The sequence below is a fragment of the Tauraco erythrolophus genome, chromosome 4, assembly GCF_009769465.1.
Source record: "Tauraco erythrolophus isolate bTauEry1 chromosome 4, bTauEry1.pri, whole genome shotgun sequence".
Lineage (NCBI taxonomy): Eukaryota > Metazoa > Chordata > Aves > Musophagiformes > Musophagidae > Tauraco > Tauraco erythrolophus.
Window position 1 is genome coordinate 16,075,661 of NC_141468.1, and position 23,033 is coordinate 16,098,693.

Sequence of the window (23,033 nt, forward strand, 5' to 3'; positions counted from 1 at the left end):
AATGCTCCAAGACCTTTGTGATGATCAGCTAGTTTATATATGCAGATGAGGACATAACATTAATTTCATTTTACAGATGAAGCGTGTCATACAAAAGCTGAAGTCAAAATCGTCCATCTGAGGTGTTTGATGTGCCTGGGCTCTGATCTTTCAGGGTACACCCCATTGCATAGTGCAGCTCTTCAAGTGCACTTACGGTAGTTTGATGATCCTGCAGATAAAAGTCCAGCATCTCAGATCAAGAACCTGTGCAATGAAGAATACCCAGTTAGTGGGTATCTATTTAAGCTGATTGCTCACTATCCAATAGAAACGTCTTGAATTTAAGTCACACACTTTTATGTACTGGTAGGCAGAGAGTCCAATTCTTCAGAGTGCTGCTTAGTTACAATGTCTATGACAATAACACAGCAGTCTCTTTGTTATCTAGTGATCTTATATTTTGACCTGAAGGTGGCAAAAATCTTCAAGGGAAAAATGCAATCAAATAAAGAACTGGTCTTCTAGGAATTGCACAAGAGAACAAAATCAGGGCTTCATGGTATTTCAGTTGGTTCTTCATTTTTTTATTTATTTAATTCTCTTGATCAAAAAAAATTAAATCTACACCCTCTGCCCCCAATTCCACTATGTGCATCACAAGGACCCTCACTGTCAACAGCAGAGTCAGAAATGCTACTTTTACAAAATAGCGAAATGGTCCCGCTATTAGTTATAGAGAAAAGAACGAGCTTCTTACCAGGAGAACATTGTAACATAATGAAGAAATGAATGTTGAAAAGATGTCTTAAAATACTAATTATTAGTTGAACTAATCTTGAACATTAAGATCTTGCGTCAGCTTCTGAAGTTCAGCTGATTTCCAAGTTTATGGTTTGGATCTGACTAAATGTTTACGTCCTTTCCATTGCACAGGGCTGTTGTCCACCACAGTGTATGGATCAGATATTGGGTTTGCTTCCTCAACTGTTGACTATTTAAATCTAAAATTTCACTTGGAAAATAAATGGAAGTCTGTGTTTTGGCATGTTATATGTGAAAATTTCAAGAGGAGAAATATAAGTTGCTCTAATGGGAAATGTATGTGTTTTAAACAGGAAAGAGACAAATGAAAACACGACTGCTGGGACATTTCTTCTTGACCTTAGAAATTACTGTAAAGATATTGATGTTGATCCATCAAACAATAGATTTAATTTCACTGGATTATCTGGTTTGGGAAGCAATAACTTCGCTCTGGAGTCCCCTGTGTCTGGAAGACTTGTGGTCAGTCATTTATGGCTTTATTTTAGATTGTCCAATTTCAGAAGTCAGCTTATGAAATACTATAAGTTCTTCGAATTCATTGTCTGTACTAGAAAAAAAGAATTACTATAACTCATGTCACAGTGGGTGTGATGTGGAGAATGACTGTTTTGACTGGATGTGAACTACATACCCTTTGATATGATGTTTTCTATGGATTCTACAGAATTTGGTGAACAGAGAACTGTTTTCTCCAGTTTTAAATAAATGTGTTAGATATGATTGAAAAAAAATCCTTTTTTAGGGAGTGTGGAGCACCAACATTGATATGGATAAACAGAAGAATTTGATGCCATTTCATACTCATTTAGTCATGACAGACTGTGGAAGATCCTTGCTATTCAGCAAGAAGCATTTAAATACTTGAGAAATCCCACACTCAGTAACTACTTCCCATCTTCTTTGGTCAGAATTGTAAAACCACTTTGAGTGGTAAATTTTCAAAAAAAATGTGTTGGGATTTGCACCTGTGTTATTTTGCATGTCAAAATATGGGTTCTTTATGGTGATAGCTGCTTTTGGCAGTTTTGCATTGGCCAAAACCCCCACCAGTTGCTGAGTAGGTGCAATGGTGGTGGTTTCGTTCTTTAAAAAGAACTGTGGACAAATACAGAAAATGGGATACCGAGCAAAAAATAAGCATTCTGTCTATAAGACAAGAGTGCTACAGGAGCAGTAAGACAATTTTGTATTGCTTACTTTAATTTTTGATCCGAGGTATACATGCCAATAACCGCTGCCCTTAGCTGCTTCATCTGCCAACAGAAAGAGCATTTTCATGGCTGCACAGGATATGACTGTCCCCAGCCCTTTGGTCACCGTGTATGTATAACATAGCAGGCTATCTGAAGTGTCCTGGCCCTGCAGGGATTTCCCTGTAGACGATAAACAGTAGGTGCCTGTGCTTTAGTTCTGCTGCCCCGGAGTTTATGAGGCTCCTACAGAGACAGAGTTCAGGAGATTAGGATTTAAATCTCCATGAGCCACCGTTTACTAACAACTTGGTTCCTGGATAAACAGTTGTGGCTGAACCTGATACCTTTAATACATGTCTGCAGGCGTGAGCTCAAGGAGTAACTACTACTATTTAGCAACAGCAGGTTCTTGTTGAGTCAACAAAGGGCGCAGCAAATAGCTGGCTCATTACATGAGTTTTGAATTGTCTGGGTAAAAGGCCAAGACCTTATGATCGAAGTGATTAAATTTCCTGCACTTAAGGGGAAGATATTTTGTTGGCAGAAGGAAAGAGTTTTGAATTGCCAAGAGACACCAGAGCGTGAACATGTAGAAAAAGCCTGGAATTCAATCCTGTAATTGATTAACAGCCTGTATTACTCCTACAGGACAATTCAATGTATCCAAGGGGGAGACCACACTTACAGAATACTGAAAAAAGTAGTTGCCATCGTGTGTATTGTGACTTTATGTAAGGAAGTGTAAATACAATTGTGTTTCTTTTTAATTTAGATGACTGAAAGTATTGATTTAGAAAACCCAGCTAATCTAGGAGTTGAAGTTTATTCTTTGACTGTCAGAGTACAAGATATTGCCTGTCCTAGCTACTCAAGCAAGTATCCCTTTTACATTTCTTTTGATATTTTCCTGTGCTGTAAAAGCATGGAGAGAGGTATACCATATGTATTCTGAATATATGCATGAGAAAATTTCACAGCCATACTTAACTATGATTTAATCTTCTGTTATATTTCCAGATATCATCTACATGTACATCAGGATAAAGCCAGTGAATGAATTTTTCCCAGTCTTCGGTAATTTATCATATGAATTCAATGTTCCAGAAATTACTAAAGGTATAGTAAGTAGGATATACATGATAGAAACAATGTTGTCATGTTGATAAATATCTTTTTTCTCCAAATGTATTTTCATATATTTGAATGAGGAGAATGGCTCAAAGTTCCAGTTCAACCAGGGTCTCACTGCACAACCACATACTACCCTTAAATAGATAAAACTGGCAACAACTTCAGTTGTACAGATGGAAGCTGAGACACAGAAAAAATCAGCAATTGCACAAGAAATCTGTGACACAGCCCGGAACTCAGCTTAGATGTCTCATTTTAGACTGTCTTTTTGCTCTTGCTAAATTAGCCATTTTGAGGGACTGTGATGGTGCAAAGAAACCATTATAGACTGGCACAGATGAGTGAGGACTCCCTTGGCTCAGACATGGTGCAGGACGGTCACCCTGCCGTCCCCTTAGACCCAGATCACTTTGCTTCCAGTGAGTGCCCTGGAGATGGGGTGGGATGGGAGTGCTTGGATGGGGAGGCTGCACTCAGCCAGCCAGCAGTCAGAACATCTTGTTCCCAGAGCCAGGGTCCTTCCCATTCCTGCAACAGCCCAGAGCTGTTGGCTACAAACATGGCCCTAAAACTGAATTTGTTGAAGCTGTTCATGTGCTTGACTGCCATCTCAGCACTCTTCCTGTTCCCTGGTGCATCTCGTGTGTTTGCAGAGCAGTGCCACAGCATCTTGCCTCCCTGGTAATCCTCATGTGCCAGGTGTGATCACCAGCCAGCTCAATGCTGTGCTGCTCAGTGCGCAGAGGAGTCAGCACAGTAATGGCATCTTTCCCAGCTTCAGCCTCTCACTTAGATGACCTTAGATGACCTTAGATGGCCCAAACACAGGCCTTCTGTCCCAGCACCTCACTTACTGGCTTCATTCTGTGGGCTTAGCAAAAATTGAGAGGTACATTAGGTATATGATGCATAAATCTTGACTCTCATTCTGAACTTCCTAGGGTCGCAGAAAAACTGAAGTTGGAAGGGAGCTCTGGGGGTCTCAAGTTCAATTTGTGCTCAAAGTGAGGATAGTTTCAAAGCTGGATCAGGTTTTTTTGGGCTCTCATCCAGCTGAGTTTTTTAAATCTCCAAGGATGGAGACCCCACAGCCTCTCTGAGCCTCTGTTCCAGCTGACCAACCTTCATTTCAAATAATTTTCCCTTATACCCAGCTGAAATTTCCTATGTTGCAGCTTGTGTCCATTCCCTGTTGTCCTTTCACTGTCCCCTTCTAGGAAGAGTGTATCTTGGTCTTCTATATTATAATTGTTTTGGTAGTGGAGCATAGTGATTAAATCATAGAATCATAGAATCTTCTGGTTGGAAGAGACCTTCAAGATCATTGAGTCCAACCATTCACCCTGCACTGTCAGGGTCCCTAAACCATGTTGCTCAACACCAAATCTACACGTTTTTTAAACACCTCCAGGGATGGGGACTCCGCCACCTCCCTGGGCAGCCTGTTCCAATACTTCCCAACCCTCTCTGTAAAGAAATTCTTCCTGATATCTAACCTAAATTTCCCCTGGCGTGACTTGAGGCCATTGCCTCTCGTCTTGTCATTCATAACGTGGGAGAAGAGACTGACCCCCATCTCCCTACAACTTCCTTTCAGGTAATTGTAGAGAGCGATAAGGTCCCCCCTGCGCCTCCTCTTCTCCAGCCTAAACAGTCCCAGCTCCCTCAGCCGCTCCTCATAGGACAAGTTCTCTAAACCCTTCACTAGTTTTGTTGCCCTTCTCTGAACCCGCTCCAGCACCTCAACGTCCTTCTTGAAGTGAGGGGCCCAAAACTGGACACAGCACTCCAGGTGTGGCCTCACCAGTGCTGAGTATAGGGGGACAATCACTTCCCTGCTCCTGCTGGCCACACTGTTTCTGATACATGCCAGGATTCCGTTGGCTTTCTTGACTGCTTGGGCACACTGCTGGCTCATGTTCAACTGGCTGTCGACCAGCATCCCCAGGTCCTTCTCTGCTGTGCAGCTCTCCAGCCACACTTCCCCAAGCCTGTAACACAATAACAGGGGGTTATTGTGGCCCAAGTGCAGAACCCGGCACCTGGTCTTGTTGAATTTCATACAGTTGGCCTCAGCCCATCGATCCAGTCTGTCCAGGTCCCTCTGTAAAGCCTCCTGACCCTCAGGCAGATCAACACTACCTCCCAATTTAGTGTCATCTGCAAACTTGCTGAGGGTGCACTTGATCCCCTCATCCAGATCATTGATAAAGACGTTAAAGAGAACAGGCCCCAACACTGAGCCCTGCGGAACACCACTGGTGACTGGCCGCCAGCTGGATTTAACTCCATTCACCACCACTCTCTGGGTCTGGCCGTCCAGCCAGTTTTTGATCCAGTGAAGTGTACACCTGTCCAAGCCATAGGCAGACAGCTTCTGCAGAAGAATGTTATGGGAAACAGTGTCAAAGGCCTTGCTAAAATTGAGGTAAACAACATCCACAGTTCTTCCCTCATCCACTAAACGGGTCATTTTATCATAGAAGGAGATCAGGTTGGTCAAACAAGACCTGCCCTTCATAAATCCATATTGACTGGGTCTCATCATCTGACTGTCCTGTACATGACACATGATAATCTCACCTTCACCTTCCCTCCTCCAGCCTGAACAAACTCAGCCCCACCTGCCTCCCTTCTCGCATCCTCTGCTCAACCTCCTGACATTTTAGTGGTCCTTTCCAGCCTTTTTCCAGTTTGTTAGTGTATCTCTTGTACCTGGGCCCCCAAACTGGTCACAGGTAGCTTTATGAATGTTGAATGGAGTGTAGTAGTCACTTCCCACCATATGCTGGTAACACACTTGTTAATACAACCCAGTATGTGGTCTCCATTACACCAGGGGTGCCCTGATGGCTCATCAGGGCCTGGGATCCTTTCCTGCAGAGCTGCTGCCTGCTCAGACAGCTGAAGCCTGCACTGACACATGGGCTTTTTCTGGCCCAGGTGCAGGATGTTGCATTTGTCTGTGCTGAACTCCACGAGCCCTGTCGACTCATAGCTCCATCCTGCTGGGCCCCTCTGAACAGCAGTTGTGTCCTCCAGCACGTCCAACACTGCCCCAGGCTACTGTTACTCACAAACCTGTGAGTATGTATGCTGCTCATATTCAATGGCCACGCCACTGAGGAGGACGTGCAACTGCATCACTGTCTCTGAGCAGAACACAGTGAAGCTGCCCATGAAACTCCAGGAGATATAGCAGCCAGATAATCTACTATCTACTTGAATTAATCAAATTACTCAGGCCAGAGCAGGCTCAAAGCACAGGTGAAGGCAGCTGTGGGCTCTATGGTGTTCATTTTCCTAATCCAGGAGGCAGTGGGCAGGGGGAGGAAAAAGCCATGCTTCAAGCAGCCCTGCCGTCCTGCCCACAACCTCCTCTGCCTTGCCATAGCCAAAGAGCAAGCACCCTCAACTCTCTGTTTTCTTCCATCTCTGGTCAGGAGGATCTTGCCAAGGCCCAAAGATCTGCAAAATTCACTCCTGCCTGCCCCTTTGGAGAAGCTGTTGTCGGCCACTGCTGAGTGTGGCAAAGCTGCAGCTACTGTGGGGGTGCATGGCCTGGGAGGTTGCTGGAGAGACTGGAGAGGCTGGGGCAGGGAAAGCTGGCTCCCAGGAGGGTCTACCTGGCAGAGGAAACCTGGCAGCCCTGGCTCCTGCAGGAGCCAAACTGCCAGGAATGCAAGGAGGGCTAAGGGAGGACAAGGAGGCAGAGGACAGCCACTCAGCAGAGGACCTCAACCTTCAGGAGTTCATACCAGCATCTCGGCTTGCTCAGCAGCCTATTCTTCTTGCCTAACTTATATTTCTATGGTGTATGGATGGAGTTTGTTTTTCTACTGTTTCCCAGTGAATGCGACGCAGTGAATTTTGCAGCATTTCCTCTTCTGTGTATGTCTCCTCATACCACTGATGTGTACCTTAGAGATACAATACTTGAAACCCATCTGTGACATGGATATGCCTGTAAACCTCTTTGTGTTGGCCACAGAACTTTGCTGCATACTGAGACTATAAAGATAAATGTTTTTTGGGCTCAGACTGCCTTGTTCCTCCAACCAAGCCAGTGCTTGGCCAGCCTCAAGGCAAGAGTTTGTGCATGTTGGTGCAGGGCTTGGGGTGGCCCTCACCACCAGAGTACTTGTCTTGTGGTTCTCTACAAACTCCTTGTGTTTTGGTATTTATTGATGGCAGGCAAGACCATGCACAGGGGAGCCATAGCACAGCCTGGTGAACTAGTATTTCTCACACCTTTGCTTTACTTTTTTGGAGTGAAAAACTCTAAAACAAATCTGTAGTTTGGCTTCATCAAGTTTTTGGTTGGAACAAGTACTCTATACTTCCTTTTCCTTAAAATGTTAATGAAACACGGATTTTCTGTCTCCCAGTTGGATCCAGCATTGGAAGAGTGAATGCCAGAGACAAGGACTGGCCACCCAGTGTCATCACTTATTCCATTGTAGCTGGAGGAGGCACCAGGGATTACACAAATATCTTCTGGATCAGCCCAACCAAAGGAGATGTGAAGATTTTAACTAGATTAGACTATGAAACAACTCAGAAACATATTCTCACAGTACAGGCCTCGGACCAAGAAAAGACTGCAACAGTATCTGTGAGTAAATACACTCTGCTTCTCCCCCTTTATCTACATTTTTCTCTATTCCTCCTGACAAGAACAGTTAAGACATTGGGCAAAGCACTTTGGTCTGTAAAAGGCAAGTCCACCCCTGCACAAAGCTGTATATTAGTCAGATGAGAGAGATGGTGTTCACTCAGTCTTATTTCTTATTTCTTGATTTCTTACAAGAAGGATTAAAGTAATATTTTAATATTTTTAACTCTGTGGGTTTTTTTTTTCAGTCTTTTTTTCTTATTTTACCTGGGCAGTGAAATTGCCCTAGACAATTTAAGATACTCTTTATGGCTACATTTGTACCGGAAGACAGGAAAAGGAAAGGTCTTGAGGCCAGGTAGCACAACCTAATTTTAGCCATGCTTGGTGCCAAGATCTTTTTGGACCTCATGTAGTGTCTATTGGCCCTCAGACACACTTTTGATTTTGTATGTGATGGTTTTCACTGCAAAGTGCCCAAAGTAATGTAAGAATCATGTTGCAGCCCATCAGAGTTGTGTTTTCATGGGATGGGACAGAGGGGATGTGCTGCATAACTTGGGTATGGGATGAGGGCTTGGCCAGCCTCTTGGCATAATGTCAGAAGGCCCATCCAGTACAGCTGTGTCCATGTGGCCGACTAGAGATGGACCCTTACACGTGTGTTCTGCTGACCAAGATCTAGTTTGGCCCAGTGGTGCTACCTGACATTAGCCAAGAGCATGCCTGGAACCTTGATAACATTAAATCTAGGGTTGTGCTCAAGCTTGCTGCCCAGACCTATTTTATTCAGAAGGAAAAATATAGATGGTATACCCATGAAGGTAATTTATATTCACTTCTTCCAAGGAATCCTGATGTCCTTCACATACAAACTCTTTTTTACTCCTTTTCGCATCTTCTACTTGGTGACTGCCTCACATTTGATTTTTACTTATCTATTGCGGGTAATACAGGTACTAGGCCTGCTTTCTATTCCAGCCAAGCACCACCCATGGAGATGCTGAGTGAGAGATACTTAATCTCTTTATCACCTATAATGTTTCAAGGTGATGATTAAGGAAAGTTTAGCATCAGGAGCTTTTAACGATGACAAGTTAATCTGTTAAAGACCAACAGACATTAGAGGAAAGAGCTTTGAGAGGGTTAAGCTTTTTCTCTCAGCCAGCTAACCCCAGCTGGCATTAAGCACGTCTGGCGCAACCAGGGTGCTCCCAACCATGCAGAAGGCCATTACCAGTGTTTCTCTCTCACCGGAAACAGTCAGTCATAGATTCATAGATTTCTAGGTTGGAAAAGACCTTAGAGATCATCGAGTCCAACCATCCCTAATCCCCATTAAACCATATCCTCAAGTAGATCATCCACCCTATTCTTAAACACATCCAGGGATGGGGACTCAACCACCTCCCTGGGCAGCCTATTCCAGTGGCTGACAACCCTTTCAGAGAAGAAATACTTCCTAATATCCAACCTGAATCTCCCCTGACTAAGCTTATGCCCATTTCCTCTTGTTCTATCACCCATCACTAATGTAAAGAGTCCTTCCCCTACCTCCCCACCATCTTTTCTCAAGTATTTATAGGCCGTAATCAGGTCTCCCCTCAGCCTCCTCTTCTCCAGGCTAAACAGCCCCAACTCCCTCAGCCTCTCTTCATAAGTTTTATTTTCCAGCCCCTTGACCAGTTTAGTTGCCCTTCTTTGGACTCGCTCCAGGAGCTCAATATCTCTCTTAAAGCGAGGGGCCCAAAACTGGACACAATATTCCAGGTGCGGCCTCACCAGTGCCGAGCACAGGGGCAGGATCACTTCCCTGCTTCTGCTGGTCACACTATTCTTGATACACGCCAGTATCCCATTGGCCTTTTTGGCCACCTGGGCACACTGCTGGCTCATATCAAGCCGGTAGTCAAGCAACACCCCCAGGTCCTTCTCCGCCAGGCAGCTCTCCAGCCACTCTTCCCCGAGCCTATAGCGATGCTTGGGGTTTTTATACCCCAAGTGAAGGACTCTGCACTTGGCCTTATTAAAGCTCATGCCATTGGCCTCAGCCCAACGATCCAGTCTGTTCAAATCCCTCTGAAGGGCCTCCCTACCCTCGAGCAGATCGACACAGCCTCCCAGCTTGGTGTCGTCCGCAAATTTACTGAGGGTACATTCAATTCCCTCATCCAGGTCATTGATAAAGATGTTAAACAGAACTGGACCCAGCACTGAGCCCTGGGGAACCCCACTGGTGACCGGCCTCCAGCCGGATTTAGCCCCATTTACCACCACTCTTTGGGCCCGGCCGTCCAGCCAGTTTTTAACCCAAAGGAGGATGTGCCTATCCAGGCCAGCAGTTATCAGTTTCTCAACCAGAACACTATGAGAAACTGTATCAAAGGCTTTATTGAGGTCTAGGAGTCTGTAAGGAGTCTTCCTTCCTTCCATGGGTCATGCTCTGAATTGCTATTAAATATGCTAAGAAGCCTAACTAATGACTGTGGAGCAATTTGAGTGGTTTGAAAGGAAGTTTAATGAATACCCGGTACTATTATTATCTCATTCTTACTACGACACACTTCAAGTAATCCAAATACTCAGACACATCAGCTTGAAACCATCACAGTTTTGGAAGATGGTTTGGGTTAAAGAACCTGTTCCTGAAAGAGTGCTGATCACAACAAGAAGTGAAGGTCAAAAGACCACACGCATTTTCTGGTAGAAACTATATTGGAAGGGAGGTTCATTGCTCTTCAACTGCTGTTGATCAAAAGAGCAAAATGGGCAAAGTCAAACAGTTTCTGAAGTTAATAAAATTCTGGCTCAGCACAATGAAGGAGCTTCAGATTGCTATTGCTCTTTTCTTTCAGGTGACTGTCAATGTTTTGGAAGTAAATGATGAAGAACCAATTTGTTCACCCAGTTTCTATTCATTCCAAATCCCAGTCAGCTTAGCTGTTGGGACCAATATTAATGGTTTCAGGATCGAATGTCAAGATCGTGATTCTGACCCCAGGTCTTTACGTTACTTCATTGATGAAGGTACTGTGTCATGGTGTGTGAGCTGAGAGCAGTGCAAAAATTCGTGAATGCTGATGGTTTGCTTTGATTTGTAAATAAAAGTCTTGCACAGTGTATGTGCTACTTCTCACGGAGAGCTAGTTGTGATCCACAACTTTCACACATTGTTACTTTGCTGCTAACCAAAATAGATGTCTCTCCACAAGTTGGCTGCTGGTGCTACTGCCTAGAACCATTCCTTTGCAAGATTGGATTGCCTACCATGTCCATTAATTCACAATTAATTACATATTTGACAAGAGCTTCAGAAAAATGAGCTGGAAGGATATGCAGGGTCAAATTTCATTTCCAGATACAGCTGGGTAAACCTTGAGAAATGATGGTGTGTTCTGTTACTCGACATACCTCACCTCTAGATGCTGGTACACCAAAACAACTGAGCGAACCTGCATGTCCTAGGCCCATGCTGTATGCATTAAATCCCTGTTTTAAGAAGGTGTGTTTGAATCTAGTAATCCACTGCATCCACTTGGAGAACTGCTGAGGTATGGGATGACATTCAGCTTCACAAAAAGGGCAATGCGCTCTGATGGGGCAATTCCTTCTTTTTGTTGTTGAGGTGACTGCTGAGATGGAGGGAGCGGATTGCACACGTGCCAGTAAAAAGTTGTGAGCGTAAAAAGAGAGAACCTCTGTTCTATTCCAGCTCCTTAATGCAGAGAAGCTCCGCAGTAGTGGCGTTTACACAGGAGCCCATACGAAGGCTGTGTTTGTATCAGTAGATCAGGGTCTGGCCACAGGTCCATATCAGCCCACGCTGTGGAAGCGTTGAGTTTGATTGCTGGCATGATTTTGGTCTGTGCCAAGCAGTACGTTCCCAAAGAGATCCTGGGCACTGCTGAGGGACCCCAGATCTTGCCCAGCAAGTGCTCTGTACAGGCTGAGCGGGGTGAAGGCTCAGGGGTTTGGCTGTATGGACATGAGCTGTGCCATGCAGTTGGCCTCTGAGCCACAGAGCAGCCCATGGCCCATCTTGTGTGGTATGATCGACATGGCCTTCAAGGTCACTTCAACTCTGGACCTCTGTGGGGCAACAAGAGCAAAACTAAAACACATCTGGTGCCTTTTCATGGCTCTGATTTCTCCTGTGTGTGGTCTGCCCGGAGCCTAAGAGCCAGAGCTCGTCTGTCTGCAGATCTCCATCACACAGGCGGAACACGAAGGGCGGAGGGGTCAGCATTGCTGAGTTAGCTCTCCTCTCTGCCCCACAGTGCAGATGAAGCCCTAGAGGCAATTAATATCCCCCGAGTCATTAGCTCTCTTCTGGAGCAGAGAGAGAAGCCATGGAGAGGGGCTGGAGGGGTCTCTGGGGACACTGATTGTGTGTCTGTGGCCCAGGGACCACTTAAGGGACACCCCAGTAGTAGGAAGAGGCCAGCAGTACCATTGGATCCTTGCCCTGGCTGGGTGCTGCTGCTTCTGGGTGCTCTCCAGGCTGTAAGGACAGGGCATTCGGGTGACCTCTTGTGTGCCCTATGGCTCTGAAGTGTTTCCACAGCCTCGTCTCAGCTGTGTCCCGACAGAGGGCCTTATTCCATATCGTAACGCTTTTATGACTGTATTGTTTTATCTGATTTTATATATTAGGAAGATCAAGGAGCCGTTTTCATCAATGGTATTTCACTGCACATGTGTAGAGTGATCCATAACAAGTTGTCAACAGAAAATGATGTTTTTGCTTGCTCCAACCATTTACTTTAATGTGGGACTGTTTTTCTCTTTTATTCTTTTTTTTTTTTTTTTTTGGCATTATTTAATTTTTTTTGCTACTGCTTGCAGGCAACGTGAACAATCATTTCACCTTTTCACCAAGTGCTGGCTCCAACACATCTCGTCTGATTCTTGCATCGGGGTTTGACTATGAGAGTGGACTTGATACAAACTGGATTTACAAACTGCGCGTCTGTATTACAGATGACAATTTACTATCTGCCAGAGACAAAACTACACACCTAATTAAAACTGGAACAGTGACTTTAAGCATCAGAGTTATCCCGAACCCAACTACTGTCATTGCCACAACGGTAAGTTCACTGAGATTTATATCCACTTCTGTGGTTCTTTAGTGGTCTGCTCTCCATAGGAGTGAAGAAAAGAGGGTAGATATATGCAAAAGGAAAACAAAAACCTACAATGAGTCCAGTCCTGGGAAGTGCTGAGCCCTGTGCTCTTATGTTGAAGCCAAAGCTGGCTGATGTGCTCAGAGTCATGAGGGATTGGTCCCAGATACAGAGTCATAACATATGTTTTGTATTTTAGTTTCTAAAACAAAAAGGGCAAGTAGCCAAAGGACCGGGCATGCTGCCATTACCACGTAGCTGGAAAGTTAAAGATTTTGGCAGCTTTATTAATAAGGAAAGAGCAGGGGTTAACCTTTGCTTGGAACCTTCAAATTACCTCATGCATTTTGCACTACCTCTTTTTTTATTCATAGCTATTCACTCTGCCAGCTGCCTTGCACTTGAACGTGCTTCTGTAGCGGTGGTACACATTAATCTGTGGCTATCAAAGTCGAAATAGGCAACAACAGCAACAACAAGAATAAATTCTCAGCAGTTGGAAGGGGCTTTTTTTCCGTCCCTGAGGTCACCCTTATGTAAAACCTTGAGCTGCCTGTCAGGAATTCAAGGGGTTGTGCACAGCCTCATCATGTTGCTGAGGTTTCACCAGGTTTCATACAGGCAAAGCCAGAGGGGTGGGATGGGACTTTCCTGAGCTCCCTGTTCACAAGAAGGTCCATAGCTGAGCTGGGGAAGCCTCGCAGCTTTCAGCGGCTGTGGTGGGATCTGGCGTTGCACAGCCTGTGGAGCTGTGTGCTTGTGTCCCAGCTATACAGTCTACTCCTCTGCACAGCTATCCCAGATAAGCTCTGGCTCACCAGTTTCATTTTGGGGCTGGTTCCCATGAGGGTGATGCAGGACATGAGGAGAGCTTGCTTTCATCCCAGCCTGCAGAATTGGCCCAGCCTGAGGGTACAGATCACTTTGTCCCCATCCTTGTGCTGGTTACTGCCTTCATCCCTTGCTGTACTATCTCTCCATCATCCAAAGTCCATTCATTTTCTGCCTGCCTGCAGATGGCATTACTCACTTCTCCCTGCGTGCAGGAATGAAAAGATGAGGATGCTGGTGAAGGGGTAAAAGAGCTATTCACTGTAACACAATCTAGATCTGCTAGGGGCAACCGGTAACTGAGCCAGAACCAGAAGATCCTGCAAACAGCACATGCAAGTCTGGACACTTCGCTATGAAAATGCTTAAATCTAAACCTACAGACTGATTAATGATTGTTAATCTAATGATAGAGCTAGCTGCTAGCTTCAAGTGACATGCCAGCTCAGAGCCGTGTCTCCTGGCACTTAGGAAGATGTGGGAGATCTCAACTGCTCAGGAAGTGTGATATTCCCTTCTGAAACAGTCACAAGGAAAAAAGAGGAGTTTCATTTATTTTTATACAATAACCCAATTCCTTGGGGTTCAAATCCTCTTACGAAGGGGGCCGAATGATCACAGCAGTGAAGATGACCTACTTCTAGTTTTGCCTTAGGCAACAAGAAGCCATTATCTCAGTAATGGCAGTATTCCCTGGACTTGTTCACCCTCCAACAATGCGCTCATAGCTTCTCAGGCAACCCGAGGCTTTTAAACCACACCATGGCGTGCTTGTTTTAATACAAGACATAGAAACATGATCTGGAACCTCCTTTTTGCATCATGGGTGGGCTCCATTTCACCTGCCTTTGGTTGACCCAGGAGCTCAATAGTCCATCTCAGTCATCTGAGCTGCCTCGGCAGTCAGCAGACAGGTATGTGGGTTGAATCGCTGTCTCCAGCAGACACTATCTCCCTCTGCCCATCATCTGCAGAGCCCTGGGGCAAGCTTGGGCCAGTTGCTTTAGTGCAGAAGTTCAGCCAGATGAAAGGTGCCGTTGGCGTCCATAACCTCACAAGTATGCAGTCTTGAGGAACTTTTCCTATCTTGTTTTAAAAGCCTGGCTTCACTCTTGTGACAAAAAGGGAAAACCTCTACTCTGAATCGGCGTGGTACGTGCCATTCGTCATCACCCTCGGCAGTTTGCTGCTCCTGGGACTGCTGGGGTACATGGGGTTCCTCCTGGTGACGTGGGTCCGCAGCCATTGCTCTCCGGCAGGCAAAGCAGATGGTGCGTCTCGGTGAGTCCTCCCAAATGTCACACTGGGGAATCACCCAGCAACACCTGGCGATGACAGAGAGAACTCGGGCCTTTCAGCCACAATGAAATCTACATTTTGAGTGTTTTATAGTGGTGTGCCCTTCGCTGTAGTAAATGCTGTTGCCAGCTACAGTGGTATTTGATGTTGATGATATGAAATCAAGGAAAAATGTCCTTGGAATTTTATTTCATGGACTTAATAACAGCTTAACAAATGCATTAGCTGAAGGTAACAGTAGAATTTAACAATTATGACCTCTAAAGGCAGCTATGTTTGTGAGGCGCTGTCAGAGTCCACGCCTGACTGTGCTCACCAAAAATACAAATGTTTTTGGTTTGCATTTGGCTCCCACTCCAAGAGACTTCCCATCTAGGTGGTTGCTGGATGTATATTCCTCCCTCTCAGCTACGGATCCCAGAATCCTTTTCAAATCTTGGTGCTCATGCCAAATTCTTTGTTCTGGCAGAACTGCACTTTTCCTGGAGTTTTACCTAAGCCCATTGCAAGGCTCTGGCCCATAAAGCTTCATGGTACCTCTAAGTGCTCGTGCTTGGCAAACGCCGCGGAAGCACCTGGGACCAGCTCGGGTTCATTGTGGGAAGCGGCAGAGATCCCCGCTGGCTGCCTTCTCAGCAGGCTGGAGCCAGACTGCCTCTAAATTGACTTTTTGCTTCACAAAACAAAGATAACCAGCTCTTTAAGTGGACTGGGATTAAAAAGGGGATTTCTGTAAGTATTCTCAGGATTTTGACTTAAATTTAGAAAGTATAGTAAATATAAAGAGGTAATATATGACTGTGTTATAATTCAAACAGTGTGTGCAAGGAATTCAGCAACTTGTGATAAAAATGGCAAATGAATATAGCAGCATATAGCTTGGTTATTGTTATTATTTATTAATAGTGTAAATGATTCATTGGGAGCCAGGCTTTCCCACTAAAAAGCAATTTCTGTATTTTCAAAAACATTTATAACCTTTCAAATATTTTAAAAGGTATTATCTGAGCACATCAGGTCCAAAAAGTAGACCTTCCTCTAAGGATGGAACAAGATGACAATATTTGAAAATATATTTTTCCAGATTATACAAATCCATCATGCTATCACCAGTAAGATTTTGTTTTCTTAATATCATCCCTTCTTGGAGAGGTGTTGGAGCTATGCTCAGGGCTGTTTTTCTGTTTGGAAGCAGCATTAAATGATGCAGGCCTTCAGTGAAAGCAAAACCAGAAACCAAGCAAATCAAGCAAATCCCAGAACTCAAGAAACACATCCTTCTTGCCAAATGACAGAGAATAAAGCATAATAATTTTATGTAGGCAAAAGTATGACATTTGTTAACCGCACTCTTAATCTTTTTTTCATTACAGGATAAATGCTCCAGGTGTGTATGTCTTTTCTATATTTTATTACTTCACAACACCACCTTGTTTACAATTCAGTGTAAATTTTGTAAATCAATTTCTAGACAAATAAATTTAACCTAGTACAAGAGTATTGAAATTAAATAACCCTGGCTGACTATGGGAGGCCTGCCTACATGATTTCATGGTCCTTTTGGTTTTCAGATCTATTAACTCTTAGGTAAAAAATCAAATTCAGAGTAGACTGGTATTCTGGCATGGATGCTAAAGAATTACTGTATTTTTCCCCCAGAATTCATACGCTGTTAAAAATAATCCCATCCCTCTACGGCACCTTCAAGAGTCCTCTCCACTCTAATTTCTTGTTCTCTAACCCCTTCATTTGCTCCCTTGACACCATTACTTCATGTACCTGAAGATTTATTTTAAAGTATTGTTGCTTTTAAAGGGGTTTGTATAACTTAGCGGAGGTATAAGTTACATATTGAAAAATAGGTATTTTTTTAAGCAGTCTTGTTCCTTTTAGTCCCATTAGCTAGCAAGGATGGCTCATATGGGCTCAGTAAGACCCTGCTTTTACAGCTCCCTCTTCTCAATCAGTATCTCCCAGCCTGAAAAGAAACATACAATTAACAAAACCTGACAAAATTAGCTGTTCTCTTGGTTGCCCAGTTTGAGACATTTCAGCATTGGCTGGTTTCCAAAAAATGGATGCTTGGTGCTTTCTGAAAAACTGGTTCCCAAATGCTGGGCAGCAAAGGCCAGACAGAACAGGTTTCCCATCTGCACTCAGGTTGAGACTCATCTGCAGCACTTCAGAGAATTGCATGCCCAGTCGTAAAGCCCGTTGGTGACCAGGCATGCAGTTCTCCAAAGAAAGGCCATTAAACAAATTGGCAAGGAGTGAGCAAGAAGAAATCATAGCAACTAGTTGGGTATCATCCACAAATCCGTGCTGTTGAGACGTCCATGGCACTGCTGCTGTATTTGTTTGCATGTGGGATGAGTTAATAGTGTGGTAAATTCACACATAACCAAACTGTTCTTCAATCTGAATTTTACTGGTCTGGATCTGCAGTACTTCCCTGTTCTGTCTCCAAGCGCATGTTTGAGTGTACAAGCTTCGCAACTACAAACGTTGCTGCAAAAAAGCCAACTCTGCAGTTGTAGTTCAAATATCCCCAAAGGTGAATTTCTATATCTGTTCATATTGTTCAGAAAGGGAAATTTGTTAAAGAGACCATTGTTATTTATTCATTACGGAAGCAGTAAGACTTTTCGAAGCTAAAATTTGATTAGTCATTGGCAACTGTGGATTCTCACTCCAAAATACTATGAAGGAGTTCACTTCTCAAATAGTATAAGGGTTTGTCCTTTGAAAAGAAATAAGGCTCATGTGAGATGCTGCAGAAGTTGAGCACTGAGAATGTCTATTTGTTTGAGGAAATCTTGGCTTTAGTGTCTATAGTCACTGTCAGAAAAATCTCATTCTTTACAACGTGCATTTCCTTTTCTCTAGAAAAGAAGAAGAAATCTAAGAAAGAAGTGTTTATGGTAAGTACTGCCAACCTCAAAATAAAACCCAGTTTTCATAGAATCATAGAATGATGATGATGACTTTTTTTCCCCAGCTCATCATGCAATATGATCATAGTACTCTTCCTATAAAAGGTGTCTGTTTTCCAAAGAAAATATAAAAATGATAGGTAAGGAAAAAAGGATTGCTCTCAAATGCAAAGCACTTTAGTGCCCCGACTGGCCTCTGTATTTGGAGGCAGTGCTGAGTGTGAGGGATGTTCATCTTTGCTGTGGCCCCTTTGCTTCCAAGTGCCAAATTCCCCAGCCTCTCTGGTAGCCCTGTACTTGGGAGAACAGCAAAGCTGTGCCCAGAGCAGTGACAAGGACACTCGTTGCAGCTGCAGAGGCAGGAGGACAAGTGCCCCAGCTTCACTGATGACAATGTCACGTTGCTGAGACACCACTGGCCTGTGCTGCTAACCCTGACCCGCCTGAGTGCAACCAGTAAGATATGCAAGTGTACCCAAGCTGTAAAGAGTTTGGTCTTGATAAGCTGTTTGCAGCAAAATGCCATATTAGTTATTTTCACTGTAGTATTGTCATGGGTTAGGCCGACCCCCCCCCCCAGCCAGTCACTCCCCCTCCCCCACCCCCAGGAATGATGGAGAGAATTAAAGGAGAAACAGGAAACCCGTGAGTTGAGATAAGAACAATTTAATACAGATGATTTAATACACAGTGTAGATGCTCACCTCTTATGTGAAGCCCGTCTCGTCCCGAAGCTGTAAATCCCGGACGAATGTGAGGCCCCGAAATAGAGAGGGGCAGAGAGAGAGAGTACTCTGAGAGTGGGAGTACTGGAAGAAAGAGGAAAAAAAGAGGCAACAGAGCAAAAGCGCAGCAAGCGCAAAAGAGCAAAAGCGGCAAAAGAGCCAAAGCGCAAAAGCCCTTCTGTCCGGCTGACCCTCACTTTTATACTGGGCGTGACGCTGCATGGTATGGAATACTAATTGGCCAGTTTGGCCCTCAATCTTAAGTTCCACCACAAATCACAAGGGGAATCGTGTCCCCCTTGTCCCAGCTATGCTTCCCCCTTATCCCGCCGTGCTTCTGCACTCCGGCACACTGAAAAGTCCTTGGAGTCTCAAACATCAACTTGCTATCAGCATTCTTCTCAGAGTGAGCCTCTGAGTAAAATCAAAACATGGAGCTCTTCTAGCTGTTAAAAAAGAAGAGCTAACTCTGTCCCAGCTAAAACTAGGACAAGTATATATGTTTTTCCTCCTAGATCTTGAGGCTCCTTCATTTTTCAGAGCCATAATATCATAAAGGCTGCAAGGCACTTTCATTAGTGTACTCTCCCTTCTCAGGTTCTTCAGGGAGAGGTATTCCTAAGCCTCCTCTAGGTGCAGGTGACCCTCTTGGGGTTACACATGTGGAGGCATTTAGCATGTCAGACCTTATTAATTCTCCTTTGAACATCTAGTGGCAACACCCTACACCACAAATGGCTTTTGTTGTCAGTTTTGATTAAATCCAGCCTACAGGAATGCAATATGCAGGTTATACAAATCCACCTCCATCCATGTAGGTCACTGTTTCCAAGTCACTGCTCCTCCTTCTTACTTAACTAATTCACAGGATTCATTTCACATTTTGTCTCTTCACAGACAATGACAAAGCTAAACACTGTCTTTGATGGAGAAGCCAGAGACCCAGGTAATAAAAAGCAATTAACAGAGGATATGAATATTTGGCTGGAAACAAACTGGATTAGTTGATTTAAATATGGTTCAACATTTGCTTTTCATATTGCAGGTTTGCTGTTTCCAAGGAGAATGGGAGCTATATTTCACAGATAGTGAAAATCAAGACAGTGCCTTAGTAACATTTCTAATGGTAGAATATACTTAAGTCCCTTGAAAACACACATATGATGGCCAGATTATTCACTGATCCTCTGCTAAACTTGAATGTATGGTTCTAGCATTGGAAGGTGGGAGAGGAGGAGGAATTTGCTTCAAGCCTCCTGCTCTGGTGCTGTCATGGCTATGTGGTTCCACCCTTCCCATGCCTGAGAAATAGCCAGCAGATTAATCTAGCTGCAGATGTACTGACTTTGTCTCTGAATCTCCCCCTGGCTGCAGGGTGGGTGGGTGATTTACTTGCTCCTGCACAAATCTCCTCCCTTGCAGCAACAGTATATTGCTGCTGTTTTTCTAGGGCTCGAGCATCGCTGCTTGGGGAGGAAAGGGAAGGCCATTTGCTCCTAAATACAGTTGTGGTGGCATCAGCTACCAAGTGTGTCACCAGGCTACAGCTATGCTAACTCAGAGCACATCTGATCAACAAGCTGGGAAAAGTGAAATCAAGGCAAAAGCTAGGAAAACCAGGATGACCTAGGAGTTGTAGTGCTTATCCCCTTCCCCAAATGAGAGCCACTGTGTTCTGCAGCAGGACTCATTATAGAAAATTCTTTTTTTTTTTCCTAAGGATTGATCTGCCTTACCTCATCCTTCTGAACCACAGCCCCTGCCTGAGCCCCGCACCACGATGCTTGGCCTGGCATGAGGGTGCCCAGCTCTGCGTCTCATGCCTGAGGGCCCCAGCACAGAGTGGGTGGGGCTGGTAAAATGTGACAGTCAGTCAAAATAGGTCTTTAACAAATAGATCCGATAATAGGTCTGAAACAATAGATCTAAAAATCGTCCAGAAGAAGGCAGGTTTGTTTCAAGGGTTGGATTCATCTGGCCGAGTTTCCACCCAAGTGCCTGTACCTTGTGTTTCTTATTAGCTGGCTCAGAGCTCTCGGATGCCGTGAGCTAATGGGAAACAGTAGGCATGAGGACTTCAGTAGAATTCGGGCAAACAAATGGGACCCTACTGTGCAATTAAGCCCATCCACAAGGCTGCTCAAGGCCACTTTGGTCCAGGTCCAAGCCCACCTGCTATTTATAAAGAGATCTGGAAGAATGGACTACAAAATCCCTGCGTTTTCCCTGTGTAACCACATTTGTAATGTATTAAACATGGATATTCTCTAGGCTCCTGCAAGAGCTGCTTCCCAGTGTTTTTGCAGGACAGCTGGTGGGGTCTCTTCCTCAGCAAACCTGACCACACCAGATGTAAGGATATCTGAGCCCATCCAAACTGCCCTCCAGAGCCATTGCGTTTGTGTCATGCCTGACACAAACATTAAGTTAAAACAGCTTTGCGGTGTCAGCAGCAAAACGTGTGCTCACCACTCCTCTCCTCTCCCCTCCACGGCTCATCTCAAATCTGAGAGGATCAAGTGTTGGCAGTTTGGAAATGAGATTTAGTAATTCTCAGAACATCACCTGTTGAATACAATTAGGAGGGATGGTCAGGAGCTGCTTCCTGGTCTGGGCTGATTTAATGTGCCCACCTTGTAAGCAGTCAGAAAAAAATAACATGTAAAGAGATACAGTTTCATCTTTAATTGCTCAAATTGTGTTAATGCGTCAGAAACCTGTAATTCTGATACAAACTGTAAGATGTAGTAACACGTAAGGACGGTTTCCTTCCAGGCCTTAATGGTCTATTTTTTGTCTCGTATTAATAATGTTTAATTACTAGAAGTGCCACTATAGCTGCTGATTCTCTGTCTATTTAGCAAGAGACAGTGATTTAGACTGTGAGGTAATCACACTGGACACATGGCAATTTTTCCACCTATCTCTAAGTAGTAAATGAACTGAAGGAGAAGTTACCTGCTTTTAATGTACAGGTAGAAACTACCTTTCTAACAAGAAAAGGTAGCCATGCGTGCTAAACAACCCAAACTTAACAATATTTTGTATGGATGAGGGAAGCATGTACTTGCACAAACAGGAAATACCTGGTGTTTCGCCCTATTAATGACAACGTGCTCAGCAAGCTTGGAGGAAAGCATTTTGTGCAAATGGAGAAGTGATGCATACAGCCAAAACTCACTGGGGATCCCAGATCGCCAAATCTTGAGTCAACCTAGACAACCTGACAAGGTTGTCTGGAAGATGTATGTAGCATACTGTGCTCCTAGCAGGTTTTACTAGCTCAGGTAGGCAACTCTACTTGAAAAAATAGGCACAGACATATACAATGGACTTGCTCAGCATGGCCAAAGGCAAAGGTTTTGGGAGAGTTAGTCCTAACAACTAAGGACTATGGATGTGTTTGTTGTGCTGCCCGTGTTAACCCATGGTAGCCGTAACTGTGATAGAGGTGTAGGGTGATAAGAAGGTCTTTTTTTTTCTTGGAATAGGAAAGTGTTGAATATATTACTATTCCCCGAACTCCAGAGCCAGTTTTTCTACTGCTAGAATAACACCTCCCCTGAGCAGCCACCACACTCACTCCCTAACTCAGCTGATTTTCCAGGTGCTTCACATTTCTCATTTCAATCCCATCCTGAAGAGAACTGTCATGTCTTAATCTGCTAAAATAGGAATGATTTTAATCGGTTGTCTTTTCTCCCTTGCAAGTTACTGGCAAAATGTATGAATTCAATACACGATCGGGGGCCCGGACGTGGAAGAAGAGCAACGAGCCCCTTCAGCTGGTGCCAGCTGTGCAGGTAACATCCAGTGCCACTGACAAAAGTGGCCAAGGGACAGACAGAGCACAGAAACCAAGGAAAAAAGAGCCTTCAGAGGAGAGGAAAGAGCTGACTGCAGAGACAAAACCAGCTGCCAAGCCCTTGTCAGGGCAATGAGAACCACCAGGCCGGGCTGGGCTGAGACTACAAGAGCAGAAAGAGAAGTCTGAGGACAGGGAGTTATGCTCACCAGTCCCTCAAGGCAGATACTGACCTCCTCTCCCAAAATGAACGCTGAGTTGCCATTAAGCCAGCCTTAAAGCAGAGTGCGTGAGACTCCAAGGCTCCTGCTCCAAACAACCCTTCTCTGAACAGCCAAAGAATCAGAAGTGATTTTCTCTCTAGATAGCTCAGCTGCAAAACATAAGGTGGCCACTGCTGTGTAAACTGGACCCAAAGGCAAGATGAAGCCGGGCATACCCTTGGCAGGTGCAGGTAAGGGTGGGAGAGAAGGGGAAGACATGAAAGAGGGAGAAGAGGAAACGAAAGCAGTCATGGACCAAAGTATCTGCTGCTCGCGGGCTACAGTCACGGGCTGTTTCCTCCTGG

The 23,033-nt window shown here is 44.5% G+C and overlaps 1 protein-coding gene across 1 annotated transcript in view; it reads left to right on the forward strand.

Annotated features, from left to right (window-relative positions):
- The window catches only part of CDHR3 (cadherin related family member 3), a 45,078-nt gene extending 22,477 nt beyond the window's left edge, over nt 1-22,601 (forward strand). Inside the window, exons 9-19 of the mRNA XM_086609864.1 lie at nt 1,098-1,266; nt 2,773-2,872; nt 3,018-3,116; nt 7,520-7,746; nt 10,602-10,773; nt 12,592-12,836; nt 14,803-14,984; nt 16,376-16,448; nt 17,813-17,923; nt 19,558-19,606; nt 22,372-22,601. Coding sequence (XP_086465990.1) covers nt 1,098-1,266; nt 2,773-2,872; nt 3,018-3,116; nt 7,520-7,746; nt 10,602-10,773; nt 12,592-12,836; nt 14,803-14,984; nt 16,376-16,448; nt 17,813-17,923; nt 19,558-19,606; nt 22,372-22,601 — 1,657 coding nt within the window. The remainder of the gene's footprint in view (nt 1-1,097; nt 1,267-2,772; nt 2,873-3,017; nt 3,117-7,519; nt 7,747-10,601; nt 10,774-12,591; nt 12,837-14,802; nt 14,985-16,375; nt 16,449-17,812; nt 17,924-19,557; nt 19,607-22,371) is intronic.
- The last annotated feature ends 432 nt before the right edge of the window (nt 22,602-23,033 follow it).